The 20865-nt window shown below is 53.8% G+C and overlaps 6 protein-coding genes across 6 annotated transcripts; 5 read left to right on the forward strand and 1 right to left on the reverse strand.

The window, feature by feature from the left end:
- Positions 1–1400: 1400 nt before the first annotated feature.
- On the forward strand, positions 1401–2576 carry LOZ57_004612 (uncharacterized protein; the record flags this gene model as incomplete). The annotated part of the gene is made up of 3 exons (XM_049253653.1): positions 1401–1684; positions 1750–2295; positions 2351–2576. The coding sequence occupies 3 exons, from the start codon at positions 1401–1403 to the stop codon at positions 2574–2576; spliced, it is 1056 nt and encodes a 351-aa protein (XP_049107473.1).
- A 1121-nt stretch (positions 2577–3697) lies between these two features.
- LYS21 (homocitrate synthase lys21) lies at positions 3698–5354 on the forward strand (the record flags this gene model as incomplete). The annotated part of the gene is made up of 5 exons (XM_049253654.1): positions 3698–3755; positions 3819–4054; positions 4113–4193; positions 4269–4336; positions 4412–5354. The coding sequence occupies 5 exons, from the start codon at positions 3698–3700 to the stop codon at positions 5352–5354; spliced, it is 1386 nt and encodes a 461-aa protein (XP_049107474.1).
- Positions 5355–8099: 2745 nt separating this feature from the next.
- YPD1 (Phosphorelay intermediate protein) lies at positions 8100–9037 on the forward strand (the record flags this gene model as incomplete). Its single annotated transcript, XM_049253655.1, has 3 exons — positions 8100–8135; positions 8233–8402; positions 8773–9037. The coding sequence occupies 3 exons, from the start codon at positions 8100–8102 to the stop codon at positions 9035–9037; spliced, it is 471 nt and encodes a 156-aa protein (XP_049107475.1).
- Positions 9038–11453: 2416 nt separating this feature from the next.
- Positions 11454–12506, reverse strand: LOZ57_004615 (uncharacterized protein; the record flags this gene model as incomplete). Its single annotated transcript, XM_049253656.1, has 2 exons — positions 11454–12112; positions 12194–12506. 2 exons carry the CDS (start codon positions 12504–12506, stop codon positions 11454–11456), a joined length of 972 nt encoding a protein of 323 aa, XP_049107476.1.
- A 983-nt stretch (positions 12507–13489) lies between these two features.
- LOZ57_004616 (uncharacterized protein) lies at positions 13490–14431 on the forward strand (the record flags this gene model as incomplete). Its single annotated transcript, XM_049253657.1, has 3 exons — positions 13490–13872; positions 13931–14178; positions 14241–14431. The coding sequence occupies 3 exons, from the start codon at positions 13490–13492 to the stop codon at positions 14429–14431; spliced, it is 822 nt and encodes a 273-aa protein (XP_049107477.1).
- Positions 14432–15680: 1249 nt separating this feature from the next.
- On the forward strand, positions 15681–20742 carry LOZ57_004617 (uncharacterized protein; the record flags this gene model as incomplete). The annotated part of the gene is made up of 3 exons (XM_049253658.1): positions 15681–18968; positions 19030–20481; positions 20569–20742. 3 exons carry the CDS (start codon positions 15681–15683, stop codon positions 20740–20742), a joined length of 4914 nt encoding a protein of 1637 aa, XP_049107478.1.
- Between the last annotated feature and the right edge of the window lie 123 nt (positions 20743–20865).

Consider the following 20865-nt stretch of genomic DNA (forward strand, 5'->3'; position numbering starts at 1 on the left):
GGGGATGTGCAGGCGAGCCGTGCCAAGGAAGCCGGCGGTTGCGGCGGTCCAGCCCGATCTCCACGCCCAGCCTCCGCGCTTCATGCGTGCAACAGAATCTCAAACTGCCTGGTCAGCATCCATGCTGTTAATGGGTCGCGGCTTGCCCTTGTTTAGTCTTGACTCAGGCCGCTAGCGACGTAACTTTAAGTTCCGAGATTCGGATCCAGGACGAAACCGCCCCTGGCCTTGGCATCAAGGCTAATGTTGCCTGTCTTCACAGTCGACCGTCGGCCATTATTGCGCTGAGAACAACCGGCCGGTGCCATGGCTCATTCAATTGGGACGTCGCGGTCCCCTGTCCACAAATGTCTACCAAGTTGAACCGAGGATCCACTTCCAGAAGCTTAACTGGTATAACCTCCTCCCTGGCGGCTGGAGTGTGTTCCTTTTGCCATAGCCCACAGGCTCCGTGACGCTTAAGGGGACGGCAATTGCTGGAATGCAGCCGCCTTTGCCATCGAGAAGAGTAGCAGTGCTTCTACCAACAGCTCTTCCACAGTTCAAACAGGGAAAGGCTCCCCCCTTTTGATCCCACGCCGCCCCCTCGTCGCAAAGTTCAATATACTGTCGAACTGGGCGCAGCACTCTTTCTAAACAGTGTCTAAACCAGTATCTGCAAGCTAGGACCTTGGTACAGTTTAGAGGCATATTAATGCAAGCCTTGGAACTTCTTGTCTATCCTGTCTCTTGTCGTTCATAATGTTTTGACCGGGCACCCATTTCATATCTGTCGATTTGTTCCTTTCTCGCGCATTGCGGGCCAATGCGACATTGTTTATCCTGGTAATTTTTTCTCTCGCTTTTGTTATTATGCCCGTGGCCGCTGGTCGGTGCCTTGTATCTTTGTCCAGCTAGACGAGGAAAGACAATCAACATGGCAGAGACAATGCGCCCGAAGTGCGGCTCGAAAGGCGGGCAGGCCGAGTACGACCTTCCTCTGCACGTCGGAGCACTGTGTACGGATGCCCCCAATGCCCCTCTATCTTCAGATGAAAGAACATCTATCTGACATCGTGTCCAGTCCTTGTCCTAGGCTTTAGTACGCTCGGTAGGGACCCCTAACCTGATAACCACTTGATGACGGGCATGGATACTCATCAACCTCTCCTTTCCCAGGCGCCGGCTTTCCAGTGGTCGCGAAAAAATTCCCTGGACTGAAGATCCCGCCAAAAGCCTTCTTTTTCTGCAAACATTTTGGAACTGGTGTCCTAATAGCGACTGCATTCGTTCATGTATGTTGCCCACGATATAGGAGAAGGACCTTTGGTTTGTTGACGGTATTATAGTTGCTCCCAACCGCATTCACTTCGTTGAACGATCCATGTCTGCCGCCTCTCTTTACAGAGCAGTACCCTGCGATGCCAGGTGTTATTATGCTCGGTTCGATGTTCGCTCTTTTCGCGTTGGAGATGTATATGAATGCCAAAGTTGGAGGTCATAGTCATGGTGGAGCTACGGGAGAAAGTATAAGCCACGGTCATGCCGGTGGCGGCCATGGACATGCCCATGCCCATGCTCATGGCGGTGGTCACAACCACCCCGTAGCTGGTGGAAATTCTGATATTTCGTGGCCAAAGGAGAACAAAGTGATGAATGATGATGCATCGTCGGACGAGTGGTATGAGGAGAAGGCGGCGTTTAAGTTTGTCACCATATCAGCATGTCTACAGTGATCTGGGGGCATTTTCGCTGACCGAATGCTTGTAGGGTTTATGCTGGTGCAAATCGATTCGAAAGTTCATACTTATCCAAGCCTTCTGAGATGCCTACCTGGTTCATGGTGTTTTACGAACAATACGTGCGAGAACGCGAATATATGCAGGCAATGCTTCGCACGTCACAGCGCCGATACGAGTCCTCCTCAAATGAACTACCAGCCAGCGAGATGCCAAGGGATCCAGAAGCTGGAGAGGTGGACCCACAGGTGCTCAAGAAGATGTCGTTGAACATCACCATCCTTGAAGGTGGTATTCTGTTCCATTCCGTTTTCGTCGGAATGACAGTTTCCATTGAGTCCGAAGGCTTTCTGATATTGCTTATCGCGATTTTGTTCCATCAAGCATTCGAAGGCCTGGGTCTCGGCTCTCGAATCGCTGCCGTCCCATATCCAAAGGGCTCGCTTCGTCCGTGGTTTTTGGTGCTGGCGTTTGGTACCACGGCCCCAATTGGACAGGCCATTGGCTTGATTGCTCGAAATAGTTATGACGCACAGAGCGAGTTTGGATTAATTATCGTTGGAGTATTCAATGCGATGTACGTCATGGGCAGGATGACGCAGAGGGAAACGTAGTCGCTAACCGCCTTGTAGATCCTCCGGTCTCCTCATCTACGCTGCCCTTGTCGATCTACTAGCGGAAGACTTTTTGTCGGAAGAGGCGGAGCTATTAACCAAGCAGCAAAAGATTTCTGGTTTCATATTCGTCTTGATGGGAGGTAAGCCGTACACAAAACCCCTCGCATATGAACCCCTTACTCCAGATACTGACAAGTCCCAAAAAGCGGCGGCCATGTCCATTGTCGGCGCATTTGCCTAAGCAGGTCCTTATGCACATATACAATAAACAATAAACCGCAATCTATATTTGGCACATCGTGGTACTCTCGACTGGGTCCCGTGTGCCTTTTTTTTTTTTTTTTCTTTTCTTGTCTCGGTTTTACAAGAGTTCTCCCGAGCAAAGACATCGAGCCATAATCATCGAATTAGGTCACTCCTTTACCAGTAATATATACATCGCCCGCTCCATTACTCTCCTACCGATCATCCCTTGTGTCCAAATGCTCAATACGAGTGGTGCACTGCAGAGCCGGACGGCAAATTTAATCAGGCATGGTACGGGGGGAGGGTAAAGCGGGCGGGAAGCGATTTGGGCTCGGGCGGGTTTAGGCGGGAAATAACCTTTGTTCGCGTCAGGATACTGCTTTTTGAATCGCGCCGTGTTGTGTGTGAGGGTGTTAAACTGGATTTTTTTTCCCCTATGTTTTCGCGCGTTTGCTCCGTAATCGGCTGCAGAAAGAGACTTAGACCTGAGCAGCCGGCGTGTCACTCCTTTGAAACATGTCATACAAGCAAAGCTATAGTTAAGCTTGCCAGTCTCGCTGTCTCGCTCCCCGCGGGGAAATCGAGGGCCCCGATAGGCCCTGCACGGGCCAGTCGAGAACGTTCCCCTGCCATGTGTGTTTGCAATGGAACGAAGCTGGGGGGGGGGAGAGAGAAGATAAAGAGGTGCATTTATATTACGATGCCTGTACGGAGTACGTGTCTTTCGGGGTAAAATACGCCATGACGTGCTTTTCTTGTGGGCCAATGGTAATACCGATACGCGCGGCGGGGGTGCTGACAAAAGCGGTGAGGCGTGATTGGTGGGGAGGTTCTGGGAGCACAGGGTATTTTTAGCTTTGAGTTTGTTTTGCCGTGAAATTTTTCGTCGATACCGTCTTTTTGGGCCAGAGGAAGCGAAGAGTCATAACGCGCTCCTCTCTCTCCACCAACCTATAAAGCGCAATTTACACGCATCGATTCCTGGTGATTCAGGCTCGTCTTCTTCACACACTTCTTTCTTTCTCTTCATCGTTCTCTCCCAGCGTCTCCAGTGCCGTCGAGCTCTCCTCTTCCACAACAACCCCTGCAACCCGAGAACCCCACCTAGAGATCACAATGGCTGCACAGACGAACGGCCACGCCAATGGCGTAAATGGTGCCAACGGCACAAACGGTATGCCACCCTCCACTCACTTTTTAAGGACAATCTAATTGACAAACATTTTGCAATGAACAGGCCTTCCTGCCCACCCTGGATACACAGCCATTCCCGCCCGCGAGAACCCACACCCACACACCGCCAGAAACCCATACGGCCACAACGCCGGCGTCACAGATTTCCTCAGCAATGTCTCGAGATTTAAGATCATCGAGAGTACGCTGCGAGAAGGCGAGCAGTTCGCCAATGCATTTTTTGACACCGAGAAGAAGATCGAGATCGCGAAGGCCTTGGATGACTTTGGTGTGGACTATGTGAGTCATAGATATCCCAAAAAAAATTTTTTTTTTTTTAGACTGACATCCCCACCAGATCGAACTCACCAGCCCGTGCGCATCGGAGCAGTCGAGGAAGGACTGCGAGGCTATCTGCAAGCTGGGATTGAAGGCAAAGGTCCGTGTTCCCACGTGAAAGACCTCTAGAGGACGGGCCGAGGGACAATAATAGCTGACCTGTGATTGGCGATAGATTCTCACACATATCAGATGTCATATGGACGATGCTCGAGTAGCTGTCGAGACTGGTGTCGACGGAGTGTAAGCAATATTTTCAGCTTTGGAACGGGGGCTGTTCTTTGGAGATGTTTTCTAACTTGTTCTTTTTTTTGGCAGCGATGTCGTTATTGGCACGTCGTCCTACCTTCGTGAGCATTCTCATGGAAAGGACATGACATACATCAAGAACACCGCCATTGAAGTTATCGAATTCGTCAAGTCCAAGGGGATTGAAGTCAGATTCTCCAGCGAGGACTCTTTCAGGTCCGATCTGGTGGAATTGCTATCGCTCTACTCTGCCGTCGACCAGGTTGGTGTCAACCGGGTTGGTATCGCCGACACAGTTGGCTGTGCCTCTCCCCGCCAGGTCTACGAACTGGTCCGTGTGCTCCGCGGCGTGGTCAAGTGCGACATCGAAATCCATCTGCACAATGACACCGGGTGCGCGATCGCCAACGCGTACTGTGCGCTGGAAGGCGGGGCGACGCACGTCGACACGTCGGTTCTCGGAATCGGCGAGCGCAACGGCATCACGCCGCTTGGCGGGCTGATGGCGCGCATGATCGCGGTGGACCGCGGCTACGTGCTGAGCAAGTACAAGCTGCACAAGCTCAAGGAGATCGAGGACCTGGTGGCCGACTCGGTGCAGATCAACATCCCCTTCAACAACTACATCACGGGCTTCTGCGCGTTCACGCACAAGGCCGGCATCCACGCCAAGGCCATCCTCAACAACCCCAGCACGTATGAGATCATCAACCCGGCCGACTTCGGCATGACGCGCTACGTGCACTTCGCGTCGCGCCTCACGGGCTGGAATGCCATCAAGTCGCGCGCGCAGCAGCTCAACCTCGAGATGACGGATGCGCAGTACAAGGAGTGCACGGCCAAGATCAAGGCGCTGGCGGATATTCGCCCGATCGCGATCGACGACGCCGATAGCATTATCCGCACGTACCACCTGAATCTCAAGTCTGGCGAGAACCGCCCGCTCTTGGAGCTCACTGCGGATGAGCAGGCTCAGGTGGCCGCCAAGGAAAAGGAATATACCGAAGCATAGAAGACGAAGACGTTTTTTGATTTAAAAAAAATTACTATTTCCAAAGAATTTTTCTTTTTGATGTTTCCGTTTATACCACAGTTCTTTTATTTCACTGTTGGGCAGATTTCTTCATTTTTTAGGGTGTTACTCATTTTTTTTTTTTTTTCGGTTTACTTTCGTCCGATTTTGACAGCAGTACAATCGTGCCTTGGGAATGATGATGGATGATCAGAGAATCAAGTCAAAAAGGAGTCTTTTTTTTGAGAGAGATACAGTGTGTGGTGGTGCTTGGAATGGTCGGAACTATATTTTATATATGTTACAAAAGTTCGAACCAGCCTTGTTTTGGCGGGAGAGAAGGAACTCAATACCAGTTGAAATTAAGCAAAAACGAAGAATAAACATCTAGAGATTGAATAGCCAACTTACCAGCCTACCATGCCTTCAAGAGTAACTGGCCTTCCATTCTTGGGGGCTCGACGGAAATTCTTAGCACGGACAGACGGAGCAAAGGTAGATATAAGCTCGCCGACGAAGCTTAAGTGCGGAACACCTCGACCCTGCTCTAGCAAAGCGGCAAAGACAAAAAAAGGATATAAGAAAAGAAAACCAAGTGGCAAGGACGGAGTACTCCACCTATATCATACAACGCCCATCTGATATAGGGAGGTAGTTTTATACTTTTGGACCCCTTTTTTTTATTTTATTTTTTTGTCCTTCTTTTCGGCAGGTCGATTCGGTAAATCTGTTTGGTATGTGTAGGGGAGAGAGGCAAAGAGAGGAATGCATGATCGAGAATTGAATATGTTATGGGAGATCCACCGGCGGAGGGAGGAAGCGGGCGGCGGGGGGTGGGAGTATTATGGTGGTCAGTTTGCTAAGAACGAGGAAAAAAGAAAGAAAGAAAGAAAGAATAAAAGAAGAGTCGCTAGGCAGGCAGGAGGCGAGAGGGAAATATGTTACTCATAAATAAAGCGGTGTCTCGTGAAGGTGTTGAATATCCGCGACAGCCAGCAACAATAGTGAAGATCTCTATTTTTTTTTTTTTTTTTATTTTTGGCGGGGCTGGAGGGGCCCTGCCAATCTGCTTGTTTGGGGGCTTTTGCCGGATAGGGGTTGTTTTTTCTTTTCGTCGGCGCGATAAAGTAATGGAGCGGGAATTAAGGGGCTAGTTCGATTTCCGCGGAGCGTGCTGTGTCTCCTTGCTCTTGAATTCGCTACTGTGGTCAAACAAAACAAACCAAGCAGGGCCGCGGCAGCTCTGCCGGGGCGGAAGGAACAGCTGCTACGCGCTGGCGGGCCGGCTGGGGGGCGGCGGCGAGACGTCACATCGCGGTGGGGGGTGACGTCAGGCGAGACAGAGGGAGAAAGAGGGCGGCGGCGAGGCCCCGGCAGCGCGGGCGAGCGGTGATTGGCGGGCTAGTGGGAAGGTGTCATCGCGCGCAGGCAGTACTCCGTAGTAATAGGCCTAGGGGCGAAAGGGGGGACGGCCAGGGCCAGGGCCAGGGCCGAGACCCAGGCCGGCGGGCGAGTCAGCGGCGGCCGGCTGTCGGTGAGGGAGAGAGAGAGTGTGTGTGTCGTGGCTGTACGGAGCAGTCAGATTTAGGGTATTATTAGTCCCCAGCCAGCCAGCAGCTCACGACGGCCGGGGCGGCGACGGCGGCGGCGACGGCCTGGGATGCGCGGGCGCTGCCCCTCACCCGCGCCGACGCTGCTTAACGCCCGCCGTTTCGCTGTTTTCTTTCTTTCTTTCTTTCTTTCTTCCCCGCCATCAGTCTTTTCTCACTCTGTGTCTCTCTTCTCCCTCTTCTCTCTCTCCGCCAGCTCCCAAGACTCTCGGGAGAAGCTTGGCCTTGCTTCGCTGCACTCGAGCTGCTGCCAGGTGCGTCATCGCCGTCGCTGCGCCGGTTTGCATCCCAGTCCTCTCTCTCTCTTCGTCTCTCTCGCTCTCTTGTTCTCTCTTCCTCACTTCTCCCTCACCTTCACACACTCCCTCACTCCTCTCTACCCACTGCTGCCTGCCCCGGCGCCCCGCCACGGCACACACCCGCCACCCGCCGTGCCGCCAGCCTTTCCTGTTTCCTCTCTCCCTTCGCTCCTCTTCTTATTATTATTTCCTGCTCGCCTGCTCACGCCACCCTCTCAGCCGTTCTCTCCCAATCCACTACTACTTCTACTACTGCCGCTGCATCCTCCTGCACTGTAAGCGTCCTGCCCTGCTCGCGTGTGTGCGGCCTGCGGCCTGCAGCCCATTTCTCCCCCCAACCCAGCCCGGTTGAGCCTCGCCCGCTCGCATCAGGATCGCGACGGTGGCAAACCCGCGGCACCCGCCCGCCCATCCCTGCGCCGATTCTAGACCGGCTGCCTGCGCGCCCCGAAGGTTTTTTTTTTATTTTTTTTTTTTGGTCGCTGCGCTGTCCCCCGCGCCCGCAGCGAACCCACGCCTAAAAGCCGCCTAATAATAAGAAACACGATAATAATATAATAAGCCGACAGCTAACCTCCCTTCAGACTTCGCACTGCACTGCTCCTCTGCCCTCTCTCTCTATCTCTCTCGCCGCCCGTCGATCCTCCTTCGCGCTGGCTTACCGCTCGCCTCGCGCCCCTCCGGCGGCACGTGCGAAGGACTCTGTCGCCGAACCCCCCGCGACCGCCAACAGCCCGCCGCCCGCTCGCCAGGCTGCCTCCGCGCCCGTTGACCCAATGCCCTCGCTGGTGCATTCCGCCTACATCGCTGGCCGCTCCGATCCCTCGTCTTCCAAAATGGCCCCCTCGACCACCTCTGCCACCGAGGAACCGGTACGCCTGGCCCTTGTTGCTCTCCCTTCTCCTTTGTTTTGTTCGCGTTTGCTGCGGCGCGGTGAGCCTCCGATCCGCTAACTCTTTCGCTCTGCAGCTGGATGAACTCGCGCTCAAGCTTGTCGGCCGCGAAGAACTGCTCGACAAGACTGCCTTCGACCAGATCCTCGAGATGGACGACGACGCCGACCGCGACTTCAGCAGAGGCATCGTCTACGGCTTCTTCGACCAGGCGGAGGCCACTTTCGTCAAAATGGAAAACGCAATGTGAGCCCCTCTCTCCGTATGACGTCATCGCAGTGCAGCGTCGTTGTCGTGCGCTCCAAAAGGGCGTCGCCCGGCCCTGCGTGGGGATAAACGCGGGCCTGCGCTCGCTCCTCTTATCGCCGTATCTTGAACGCACCCGCCCCGCGCCGCTGCCTCCCCCCCCCCCCCCCCCTCCCCCCCCCCCCCCCCCCCCCCCCCCCCCCCCCCCCCCTCCCCCCCCCCCCCCCCCCCCCCCCCCCCCCCCCCCCCCCCCCCCCCCCTTTTTTTTTCCCCCCCCCCCCCCCCCCCCCCCCCCCCCCTGCGCTGCTCTCCCGTGTACACGCTGCGAAAGAGCACATCCGGCTAACCGATTGTCTGTGCTTGCTCCTAGTTCTGCGCAGGATTTCAACGAGGTCTCGCAGCTGGGCCACTTCCTGAAGGGCTCGTCGGCGACTCTTGGCCTGACCAAGGTCAAAGACGCATGTGAGAAACTGCAGCATTTTGGTGCCCGAAAGGACGAATCGGGAACCGTGGACGAGCCCGATAACGCAAAGTCTCTTGCGAGCATCAAGAAAACTCTTACTGAAGTTAAGGAGGATTACGACGAGGTCGCCAAGCTCCTAAAGGATTTTTACGGTGATACTACATCGAGTTGAAACGGGAAAGATTTTAACGAAAAAAAAAAAAAAAAAATTTAATTATTTTCGTGTTGTTTATGCACCATAAAATAATAGGTTTTTTTTTTTTATTCTGATTCCTCACCTCTGCTTTGTCTGTACCACACTTCCCACATACCGGGTTCGGTCTTGTTATCCCATCAGCTTTTTTGTGTTTTCCCTTTTGCTTCCTCGACTGGTTTTTCTACCCCATCTCATGCACCCCCTCCCCCTCCCTGTCAACCACAGCTTCGCTTTGCGTTTGACTTGGTTTCAAAAAAAAACTCTCGGCCGCGATGATATGCATTTCGCTATTTTTCTTATGCGAGACGACGAAAAAAGGGAACCCAAGAGAAACGGCAATACCAGCATATGGGGGGTTTTTCTATTTTTATTTATTTTTTCCCTCTCTGTTCTCTCTCTCTCTCTCTCCCTTTGTGCGTCCTGCTGCTGTCCCTTTCGACTACTGAGATGAGCTGGGGTCCTCCCTTACTTCTCTTTTCCCTGCATTTTTCAACCTTATGCCGCGGTTCTTATGATATGTGTGCTGTCCTCCTCCCTTCCCCACCACTACTACTACCACCAACCAGCACTCAAAGCCAATACCGCTGGTACCCTGCTCTTTTTTTTTTCTTTTTTCCCCTTGGGCTTGTTCCGTGTCCCCCTCCCCCCTCCCTCTCCATCTCCGTGCGTTGCCCCTCTTTTTCTCTTTTTTTTACCGCTTTGAGCGACTGCATATGGAAGAAAGACGGGATGCGCATTGGGAGGGGGCGGGATGGGGAGAGAGAGAGAGAGAGGAAGAGAGAGAGAAGAGAAAAAGAAAAAACGTGGCAATCAGAGAGGGAGATCAGGGAAAGGGAAATGTTTGATGGGATTTGTGCTTTTTATGAAGCGGATGGGGGAGAGAGGGTACTTGAGGGATGAAGTTTTCTCTCTCATATTTTTTCCTTTATTATTATTATTTCCCTTTTTTTCCCCCCCCCCAGGTTTTCTTTTTTTTTTTTTTAATTCTATTTTATTAGAAGAATGAATGAAATGACCAATGATTTTCTCAAATATCATACCCTCAGTTTTCACTATTATAATGATTATTTGTTTATTTTTTTTCATTCAAATCATCGAACTTTGATCGACCTAGTGCCTACTACTCCATACATACTACTAACTACCACTCCCATCTTGGCCAGACATGTCCTCACAAACGAACAAGCGATCAAGCAGTGGGAGGAACAACAAGAACACCACCAGCCCAGCCCAACAGACCAGCAGCAGAATAAAAAATAAAAAATAAAAAGCCAAAAAAAAAAAAGTCTATGCAGGACTAAGTTAACCCTTGTCTATGGGAATATGCACTCATCGCGCTATATCAAACTGCTGGGACTCTTATTTTCTCTCTCTTACTTTTTTTTGCCCATATGTAATGATGACAGATATTTGCTCGTAAGCTGCATGTACCCATGTAACTAACTAACTAACTAACTAACTACATAACACGGCGTCCTAAGGAGGGCCCACACACTGCGGTGTGCACACACACGCACGCACACACGCCGCCTGCCTATGTGACTTGTGTATGTAGGTACTACATACTGTCCGGAGTATGCATACATATTCGGAATAGGTAACTATCCCTACAAGGCGCCCGGGGGGAGAGGGGGGAGGGGGAGGGGTTCTCTCAGATCGCGATCTCCTGCCCGCCCGTTCGCTCGCCGGTCGCCGGTCGCCGGGCGTCGCCACATTTAAATAAATAAATCGATAAAAAAAAAAAAAAAATCCTCGTTGATGGCTGGGGGTGTTGGAATGGGAAGAATCATAATCTATATATATTCTGTCTGGATGTCCTCCCACAGGTATCTCGCTCCTCTCCCTCTCTCATAAATATTACATGCGATACGCATATCCTCCGTACAGACATACAGAAATAAAAAGAGGAAGAGACGTGGCACAAAAAAGCGGGATACTAACTTCTTTCTTTCTTTCCTTTTTTTTTTTTCATTTTTTTTTTTCGTTTGCCCGTGCAGTGGGGGGTTGGGCCTTCCTCTCCTTCACCCTCCCGTGTGCTAAAAAAAAAAAAAGGGAATCCACCGGCGGCGCGTTGTGTAGGTATATAGTTTAGTGAGTTTGTTTCGGAAATGTATGTATGCCAAGGTGGTGATGCCCGCACAATATATATCACCACGTAGTGCTGCAGGCAGGCAGGCGGGCAGGCGGGGGGGAGGATTGTGGTGGTCTGTTTTTCCAAATTCGCGCTTTTTTTCCCAATATCAAACGCTGCTGCCGCAAAACAAGAAAAGAAAAACAGTGGTTAGTAGTTCAGCTGTCATTTTGCTCCATAGCAATGCTCTTCGTTTTCCGCTCTCATATCTTCATATCATGGGTCATGAGAACCCTCTCCCCTCTCATCCCCCTCCCCCCTCTATTTCCAACTCTTCATCTTCGGCACCTCCGTCCGGAACACATGGTCCTGGCTCCTCTCCACCTCGGTGAAGCCGTCGGCATCGGCGCGCGCGCGCGACGGGTCGTCCGTGTAGCGGTCAGCATCGTCGAGGTCGTGCATGCGAATCGACGAGCGCTCGCGGCGACGACCACGGGTACCACCGCCGCCCAGCCGCTCGATGCGCGACTTGGCTCCACCGTAGCCCTTGCTGCGGCCCATGATGCTGCCGAGCCCGATGCGGCGGTGCTTGCGCATGCCGAAGCACAGGCCGCAGGCGATCAGGAACACCACGAAGAGCGACACGGGCAGGCCGACCATGAGGCCGAGCTTGTTGGGCTTGGAGGGCGGTGGTGGCGGGTAGTGCTCGATGGGCTTCTTGGTGAGCGAGATCGTGGGGCCGGTCTTCTTGACGCTGTGGTCGTCCGTGGCGAGGTCGTAGTCGACGAGCCCGATCGTGAGGTTGTTGCGCGACTTGTCGCGCAGCCACGCCTTGTCCATTCGCACCGTGATGAAGCCGAGTTTGTTGGGCACGCGGTCCGAGGTGTGTGCGGATTTGCCTTCGTTTTCAGTCGTGTTGACATAGTTGATGGTGATCTGAACGGTGGAGTTGATGCGGAAGGCGTCGACGTCCCAGGTTACTGTTTATCATGGTTAGTGGACATGTGTGTATATAGATGGAGCAATTGTAGATGGGGAAGGATATCAAGGGGCGGAGCTACCATAGTATGTTTCGTCCACGTAGACGTTCTGGTCCTTGGTTGGCTTGCAGAACGGATAGATGTCACTCTTCTTATCGGCATGGCACACCTCGACGTCGCTGTTCGTGGGCGCCGGGGCACTAGAAGTCTGTGTCGCGGAGCTCGTCGAGGGGGTGGGGGTGGCTTTGGCGGTGTCCACCGCGGAAGAGGACGAGGATACGGTCGTCGTAGCCGCGCTCGAAGTCACGGAGGATGACGAGGCCACTGTCGAGGCTGATGAAGCTGGAGCCCTCGTCGTCAGCCAATTGCCCCAACGTCGCACAGCCAGCGCCATCTCGCTCGGAAAAGCTGATACTCACAGACAGATGAGGCCTGCCTCCTATCCCAATGGGCTGCGGCACTGGTCGTGCCCACGGCCGCCGCCGCAGCTGCTGCTGCACAGAAAAGCGTGTACCGCGACCACCGCATGGCGTCGTGCTGGATGTCGATGCTGCTGGCGGCTCAGGCGTTCGTTTCTCGTCAAGCTTCCTCGCTGCGGGCCGCGCGGTTTGATATCCGGGAATAAAAGAAAAAAAAAAAAACGCTTGACGTTCGCGATTGATTGGCACGGAAACACGTCATGACGACGCTGAAACAGCGAGCAGAAACACCGAAAGGGGAAGGACGAAGCCCTGGCCCGCTGCTGATTGGTCGGCTGCTGGCTCCAGGCACAGATGCCGAGTTCCTGTCGTACGGAACCCGTACCGTACCATACCGTACCGTACGCCCCCAACCACCTGTCTTGCCGCATTTCGCGTTCTCGTCGCTGGCTCGCCATTTGAATCTCGTCGAGTGAGCTGGTCGGAACTGGCTCGGCTCCTCCAGAGTTGTGTGCTGCAGCGTTGCACGGAATGTGGCTTGCTCCGTTACACGCCCTCCTTCGAGGGAAAAACATTGGGTATTCCGCTCGACTCCTGAAGGCCTGAGCCGCCCGTATACTTGCGGATTGCTGGGAAGACTGGGCATCTGGTGCTGCGAGGATGGGCAAATAGCAGCGCGAAACCTGGCTGGACAATCGTCATCGAGGGCTCGGGTTGCCAATGGCGTCGTAATTGGTACGACGTGGGCTTCTCGGAAGGACTCCAGCCATGGCTACTATTTATTCTTCTTGCTTGCCTGGTATGGAGCTGCTCCGTGGAGATACTCAGGACTGCCTTGAGGATTTAGATACCCTGATCGATTGAGACTACATATCTTGCCAGTCATTTTCCATTTGAAGCCAGATACCTACACACAATCATCCGCAGTCCACAATATCTGTCCCCCCCATCGATCAGAATGGCCGGTAGAGGCATCGTGCTGTGGTTTTCCCTTGCTCTATTATGGAATCAGGCGCTGGCCCAGAAATTCCTCGGGGACATTATCATCGACGTGCAAAAGATCCCCGGCCCATCAGATGCCTGCAGAGCTGCCATGATGCGCGGAGTGAACTGTGATGGCTCGCTGGCCATGGCGTCGTTTGAGGACAAGCATTTTAGCCTGGACTCCCTTCGCAATACCATCTGCAGCAAAAAATGTACCGAGTCACTGCACGAGTATCGCAGACATGTCTCTGAGAAGTGCGGCAATAATACCCTGGTACTAGACGGGGTGACGTACACTTCCACGTTTATTGCGGACAAGCTGCTGTTCCGCCTCGAATCTGTATGCCGTGCGGAGAAGTGAGTCGGCCTGTCTGGGACATGCGGGCGGGTCAAGCTAACACTGGCGTCTTCCCAGCAAAAACAACGACAAGTGTGGACACAATACCAACTTTCTGGACCTGCTGTTCGACCCCCAGCTTTTTGGGTGCGCCAACCTGTGCGGCCTCGAGCAGCTCCAGTTCGAACTGGGCTCTCCGTTCGGATACACCGAGGAATTGGCGCGGCAGTTTGCGTCGATGACCAGCAAGTGCTCCGTGACGGGCTACTCCTACACCACGCCCACGCCGGCGGCACTGAATGGCACTGCCACCGCCCCCGTCAAAGGTATGTCTTCCTTGCCATTTCGTTTCGGAAACGGCAGCTGACTGGCACTGTGTGCGGTCTAGTCCCCATCACCAGCCTTTCCCAGCAGCAAACGTCGTCTACCCCGCAGTCCCAACCGACGCAATCGCGTACTACAAGCCGACCAGAGACTCCATCCCCCACTCCATTCACTGGGGGAGCGATGAGGCCGGCAGCCATGGCGCCCATTGTCTCCCTGCCTGTGATTTTTCTTCTGGGCGTATTCCTGCTTTGAAGTGTACTTATTCTTATATATCTCTCGGGCGAAGCAATAATGAAGCGTGTGTTTGTATGAGGCAAACGAAGCAAACACGTAAGTTTGGTATTATGTAACAAAAGCCGCGGCACCCAGCCAATCGGGTGTGGGGACGGCTGGGGGGCTGGTGTAAGTTACCGCGCGCGGTACCGCCAGCCAGACTGCGGCTCCGCGGAGGAATACATACATAGTCATAATAATGTGTCTGCGTATGCCCAACGGTGTCTAGACAGCAAAGATGTGGGCGCAGCGCGGGCGTGCCTGGGGCCTGTGTGGCGTTGCTTCGACGCCGGCCGCCTGCCGGCCCTTATTGGCTGCGGCCGCGGCCCGCCCACGCCAGCCATCACCACAGCGCCGCCCTGCCTGGTGATGCGCAGCGACGGGCGACGTCGACGACTGCAGCAGCGAACGAGGGCGATCAGGATCGCGAGAACGTAAGGCGGAACTGGGAAGACGGGTAGCCGAGCCGCGCAGCAGGCGGGCGTCCAGTAGGCGTCGCCAGCGGCCGTGTTGGCGCCCTGGCAAGGTTGGGGTTGCTCTTCCAGCCACCGCGAAGGGAATTTTCCGTGCTGTTTGTTGGCTGTCGCCCTGCGCCCCCCGCCTCGCCCTGTCTGTCTGCGGTCTTCTCGCTCCCTCTCTCGCTCCTCCACCGCCGCTGTCCGCGCGAGAGCTGTCATCTGCAACGCTTCTGCTTGTTTCGTTTCTTCCTTTCCTACCTGTCTGCTTGGGCGCGCGCTGTCAGCCCTGGCCGCCTACACTAGTTAGTTCGTTAACTAGTTAGCTGGCCGCATCGCCATCCTCCCTCCAAGCTTCACTTCACCACTCCAGCCAGCCAGCGCGCTCGACGGCCCTCCGCTACCCGCCCGCTCCGCCATCGACTGTACCGCTCCGGCCTGAGCGAGTGGGATGTGAACGACCCGCCGACTCGTGGCCCAGCTCTTGCGGATCACCCCCGACGACACTGCCAACGCCCAACGGTCGGATCAGCCGTGGAGACGGGGCGCTCTCGGCGCTGGCATCAACAACTCCCACGGCAACCAGCCCAGCCTCCAGCCCGCCCGCATCCTCATCATTGCTACACCGTACAGTCGACCCCCTGCAAGTTCTTTCGCTTTTCCCACCACCAGCAACAGCATCCTCATCCTCATCCTCACTCTCCACCTCCTCCCCAACCCTTTCTCTCCCCCATCATTGAGCATGATACTGGCCGGATCAGGGTCTTCGCAAGATGGGTGTTGACACCCGCAGACCAATTCTCCCAGCTCCCACAGACTCGACCTTCCACGATACCACCGGCGGCAGCGGCACCGGCACAGGCACCGGCACCGACGTGGCCACCGACCTGTCGCGACGCACCGACAAAACCTCCTATTCCATCCCCGACGACGGCAGCCCCATCACCATCTCCACCCGCCGCAAGTCCCAGCCCCGCGACCGCGACCGCGACGAGGGCAAGGCCTCCTCCCGCACCGGCCACAACTCCCACACCTCCCTGCTCATCGAGTACTTCGAAGGCGGCAAGAAGTCCGCCGGCGCCAATCCCCGGCCCAGCGTACGCGTCAGGGTCACCCCGTCCTCGTCTCGCCGCAACAAAGACCGAGACGACCACGTCCACATCACAGAAAGCTCCTCCGGCCGCAAACCATCCTACACCAGACGCATTTCCCTAGGCGGCACCCCGACGAGAGCGAAGGAGATCGTAGAACCTGCCGCCGACGATAGCTCGGCCACGTCTACGGAGCTGAGGCCTTCTCCCGTTGAGATTGAGTTTGTTGACCAGGAGAGCTCTGTCGCTCCGAGATACCTCCAGCCCACGTCCGAGATTTCTTCTATGCCCGCTGAGAGCTTTCTAGAGAGCACAATGGGTTCATCTGAGGTGCATCGCCGCAGACGCCATAGTTTCAGCGACGAGGAGGACCTCGAGCAGGATAATAATCTCCTCAAAACCCCTGCGCGCAGAAGAAGTCGTAGTCTAAGTCGCGAAAGAATCGCGCAGAAGGCCGCCGAGAAGCTGAGCAGCGCGCCTAAAGAGCATATCTCGCGTTCGAAGCAACGACAGGGAGACAGATCGCATAGTAGGGATATTGGGAATGATATATTCGGCTCAGATATCAAATCTCCACGAAAAAGGTCTGGAAAACATCGGGAGAAGGATATGATTAGTCCCGAGTCTAGTCTTCTTAGCAACTCTGCGATCTCGCAAAGCAAAACAGGTGACCAGTTCTCCTTCCGATCGGGCACTTCCCGGTCCTCTCTTAATAATCCGAAGCTTCTCGAGACGGTGGAAGATGCGATTCGTCGATTAATTCTCCCAGAACTAAAAGAATTGAAGAAAGACCAAAAGGTACAATCCAACCGAGCAAGATTCGAACATGACACGAGCAAGTCTCGCACCTCTGGCAGTGTCAGTTCCAAAGACGGTCTTTCAAGACGCCTATCAAAACACGCCAGCGCCCCGGATGTGAGCAAACCACGCGTCGTTGTCAGCAATGATGAACCACAGAGCCCAGGAAGCCCGGCAAACTCCTATACTACTAGAAAAGAACGAAGAGAAAGGGGATCACCACGGCACGAAAAGAAAAGCTCTTCAAAGGTATCGAAATTCTTGTCTCCCGAGGAACCGGGCGTATACCGAAAAAAGAGCAAAGGCCTTCGCGACGCTGAAGCAGCGAAAATCGTCGGCACTGCTCTTACTGCTGCCGCACTGAAACATCATGACTCCAACTCAAGCCTTGGTAGCAACCGTGAACGGCGAAGTAGGCGGAGTGGAAGCGGCGGTTTCAACGATACGGAACTTATTTTTGAAAAACACAATGTACCTCCCATGCCTCATTTACAAAGCGAGCTGGAATCACAGGTCACCCGGCAGTCTCTTCTGTCTCACCACTCCGACAATACAGAAGTTGCTCAACACGGAGAAGTCTCTCGCGGGTCGGTGCAGCAGCCTGCGCCCTTGGAAACGAAGAATATTAATATCACGCCTCGCGGATCCAAGCAGAGCTTGAAATCTACTCGTAGTAGTCTTTCAAACCCTCCAATGCACATTGATGACGAAATCGAGGAGGAGACTACGCCAATTCGAGAACGGAGCATCGAGCCCATTCCGAATATTGAGCCTTCCCAGCATATCGTGAAAGGGTTTGATTTTCCTGGTGGCATTATCACTCGCAAGCCCCTTAGCCCGATCCAGAGCGTTGCCAGTTACCAAGAGGAGGACCACTACACTAAACCAGGAGAAAAAGCTACGTCGATTCCCTTGTCTTATCAGGATCACAGAATGTCCATTGACTCCCTCTCATCTGCTCCCAGCACGGATCTAGCACGATCGACTCGGAACACAGACCACAGCAGCGAGAGACGGAGAGCGCTGAGCGACTACCACGATGAATCTGGCGTGGAGTATGGATATGGAGATTCACCCAAATTTTCCCGGAGCGACCAGTGGGAGGAGAGTCAACGTGGAGAGTATGATGATCGCAGTGTTGCGCAGGAAACCGAACCAGGAAGTGTCAGCGCCAAACGCATGACGGCTGCTACTGAAGAGGAGTTCGAAGACCCTCTGGACCCTGGACATCAAGTTGCGAGGAGAATTGCAGCAAATGCTGAATTCATTGACACTCCGGTTGGGGTTGAATCTGCTGTTGCGTCGCTGCTTGATCCTTCTATTGTCGACGGAGGGTCGGTCCACTCGCCTGTTGTGGGGACGCCCGCCCGCCCTCAAAGCTGGGGATCTGGGTCGGTACGGGAATTGAGTCGCGATGTTACCGTGAGCCGGAAAGGCAGTCCGCTCAAGCAACAACTTGAACTGTATAGCGGCCCTGCAGAAACGTCTTTCCAGAAACGAATCGGCGCCAGTTCTCCACCTCAAAGCGTCGCGAATTCGACCGATGAAGATGAGCGGCCGCGAATGGGCGCCACCGGTCTCCCAACAGCTGGCTCCCCGATTCCTGAAATCGGGCATAATTTGGACACCGAGGAATCAGAGATTAATACGAATCCCTCGATTATTCAGGGCCCTATTGGTGGTACGCCAATGGATGCTCATGACTACTGGGCCCATCATTCCAGCTCTCCAGAAAAGGGCTATGGAGGGTACGATTACGATAGGAATCTCGAACCAAGCCCTAACTTCATGGAGAAATCTAGAGGCCCTGCAGGATTAGGAGTCTCGGGTAAAGACCCTTACCCGTATCACCAACCATATTACTACTCGGATGATGCTTATTCAGAAGACCGTGCTGAGGTGATTTCCCCCGGCGGGGGCAGAGACGAAGGGTATATTTCTGGAGCGAACCATCGATCTGGGAGCTCTGCTACCACAGAGCCGAGAGGAAAGGGATATTCAGGAATGGACGATATGCCGTTCAGCAGCCCGTTGGAAGAAGAGGACCCGTACACGCATAAACGACATCTCAGTGGGTATTCACATGGTATCTCGTCTCCTCTGTATGATAGTTCGACGGGCAAGGGAATTGAGAGGATTCAGTCGAAGGATATTGTTGCGCTTATGGATCATGTTTGTTCACCCTTATTTTATTTTTTTAATATTTCATGAATCTTGCTGACATCCTTCTTAGTTGACTGTTCGGGATGCCCAAAGGAACGCCAGAGATACTGAAATCTTAGTGACCCTCGTGCGCAGTGCTGCTGAAATGCGTAACTCGTTTGACGATATGAGGAAATTTATCGAGGCACAGGATGAAAAACTGGTAGATACCAACGAGAAGAACCATAGTCAAACCCGGCAGATGATCAGCGGGCCCCGGCCCCAGCCACGAACCCCCAGACGTATGTCGGAGGATGGCGATGATACGCCAACAAAAAAGAAGAACGTTTTCAGGAGAGCGCTGAAAGGTCTAAGTCTGAAGAGCTCTAATGACTTGACTCATATTGAAGACATGTTGGTGCATCTGCTTACTGAAGTAGAAGCATTGAGAGCTGCCCAGGACTCTCAATTCCGAGGAAACGCCTTGACAGAGACGCGTAACTCACTAGATAATCCGCGTGGCTCTCTCGATGGTGGACATGTTGCTCAGAGCCAGTCCCCGGCAAATGGCGGCACACCCGGTCAGCCAGGCCGATTCTCGAATTCCCTTTCGGCGGGTGATTTGAAGACTTTGGCCGCCCAACGTGATGCCGAACGGCGCATTAGTCCTGTCATGGAGGACGATGAGGAGGAGCCGTTGACGCCTCAAGAAGAAGAGATCCTGGATCCCCAGATGACCACGGATGCTCACTTTATTCGACGACATAGGAGAGGAGATTCGGTTCCAATCACTACCCCGGAAAGGGCTGCTGTTGCCAGTGGCGCCTTGAGCTCCGAAACGAGCCCGAAGGTGTCCAGTGATAAGTCTCGCAAGTATAAGTCTGGCAGTTCTTCCTTCTTCCCGAAGATTTCTCGTTGGTCCAAGACTACTGCTTCTTCGATGGGCGACAATCTGAAAAATAGCATGCCCAGCCGTAGGCCGTATTCGGACATGTCTCGCTCTGGATCCGATCTTAACCTGGGCGCATATGCCACAAATGATTACTACGATCATCGTGGCGACGATCGATTGCGTTCGAATACTAGCCTTGACCGCGATGACAGGGAGAACCGGCCTCCGTCTCCTCTTGTTCCATCTCAGGTATCAGAACACCCAAAATATCGTGCCCACAGGGATAGTTTTAATCTCCAGCACCCACAGCCTCGTACAGGCGCTCGATACCAGACTCAGCTAGAATCACAGGCCCATAATTATACCCAGGATTCACCGGCCTCGGAGCCTTGGGCATCAACGCATAGTCTTGGTGCGACATACCAGCGTCACCTGCAATCCAACGCTGGCCGTCACTCGCCGCTGTCTGATGAAGAGTATTCAGCAACATCGTCCATAGCGAGCAAGCAAACCGGTCCTCCTCGACCTCCAAAGATCCGAGATGACGGCCCACTGGTCCCGCTACCTGAAGGTGGCTCGAAAGAAGCCTACCAAACGTATGCAGAGAGGATAGCGATGCGAGAGACAAGCAATGTTGGAGATTCGGAAGGAGTATGTTTTTTTTTTTTTCGCTCTCGCCCTACGATCCCTGCTCCATATGTCTGAACCAGAACTAATAATATCTTTTTTTCATCGCAGAAACTTGGCTCACCAAAAGGCTCGCCTGGCCGTGGGGGACCCCAACGAAGACCCACCGGCCCTCGACCAAACCCCAGCTCTGGAAAATATAGTGGCAACCAGGCCGGATATTCTAGAAACTCTCAATATCGTGGTAGTCCGAATCAAGTCGACGACGAGGAAGAGCGGCGTTAAATTATCTCTCCGTCTCTTCATGGCAGAATTTTATAGGTCTTTTTAGATCACATTTGAATCAGTCCCATCTCTCCCCCCCCCCCCCCTTTTTTTTTTTTTTTTCTCACCTCTATGTTACCTTGC

Source organism: Ophidiomyces ophidiicola (genome assembly GCF_022830035.1).
Source record: "Ophidiomyces ophidiicola strain CBS 122913 chromosome Unknown scaffold_19, whole genome shotgun sequence".
Lineage (NCBI taxonomy): Eukaryota > Fungi > Ascomycota > Eurotiomycetes > Onygenales > Onygenaceae > Ophidiomyces > Ophidiomyces ophidiicola.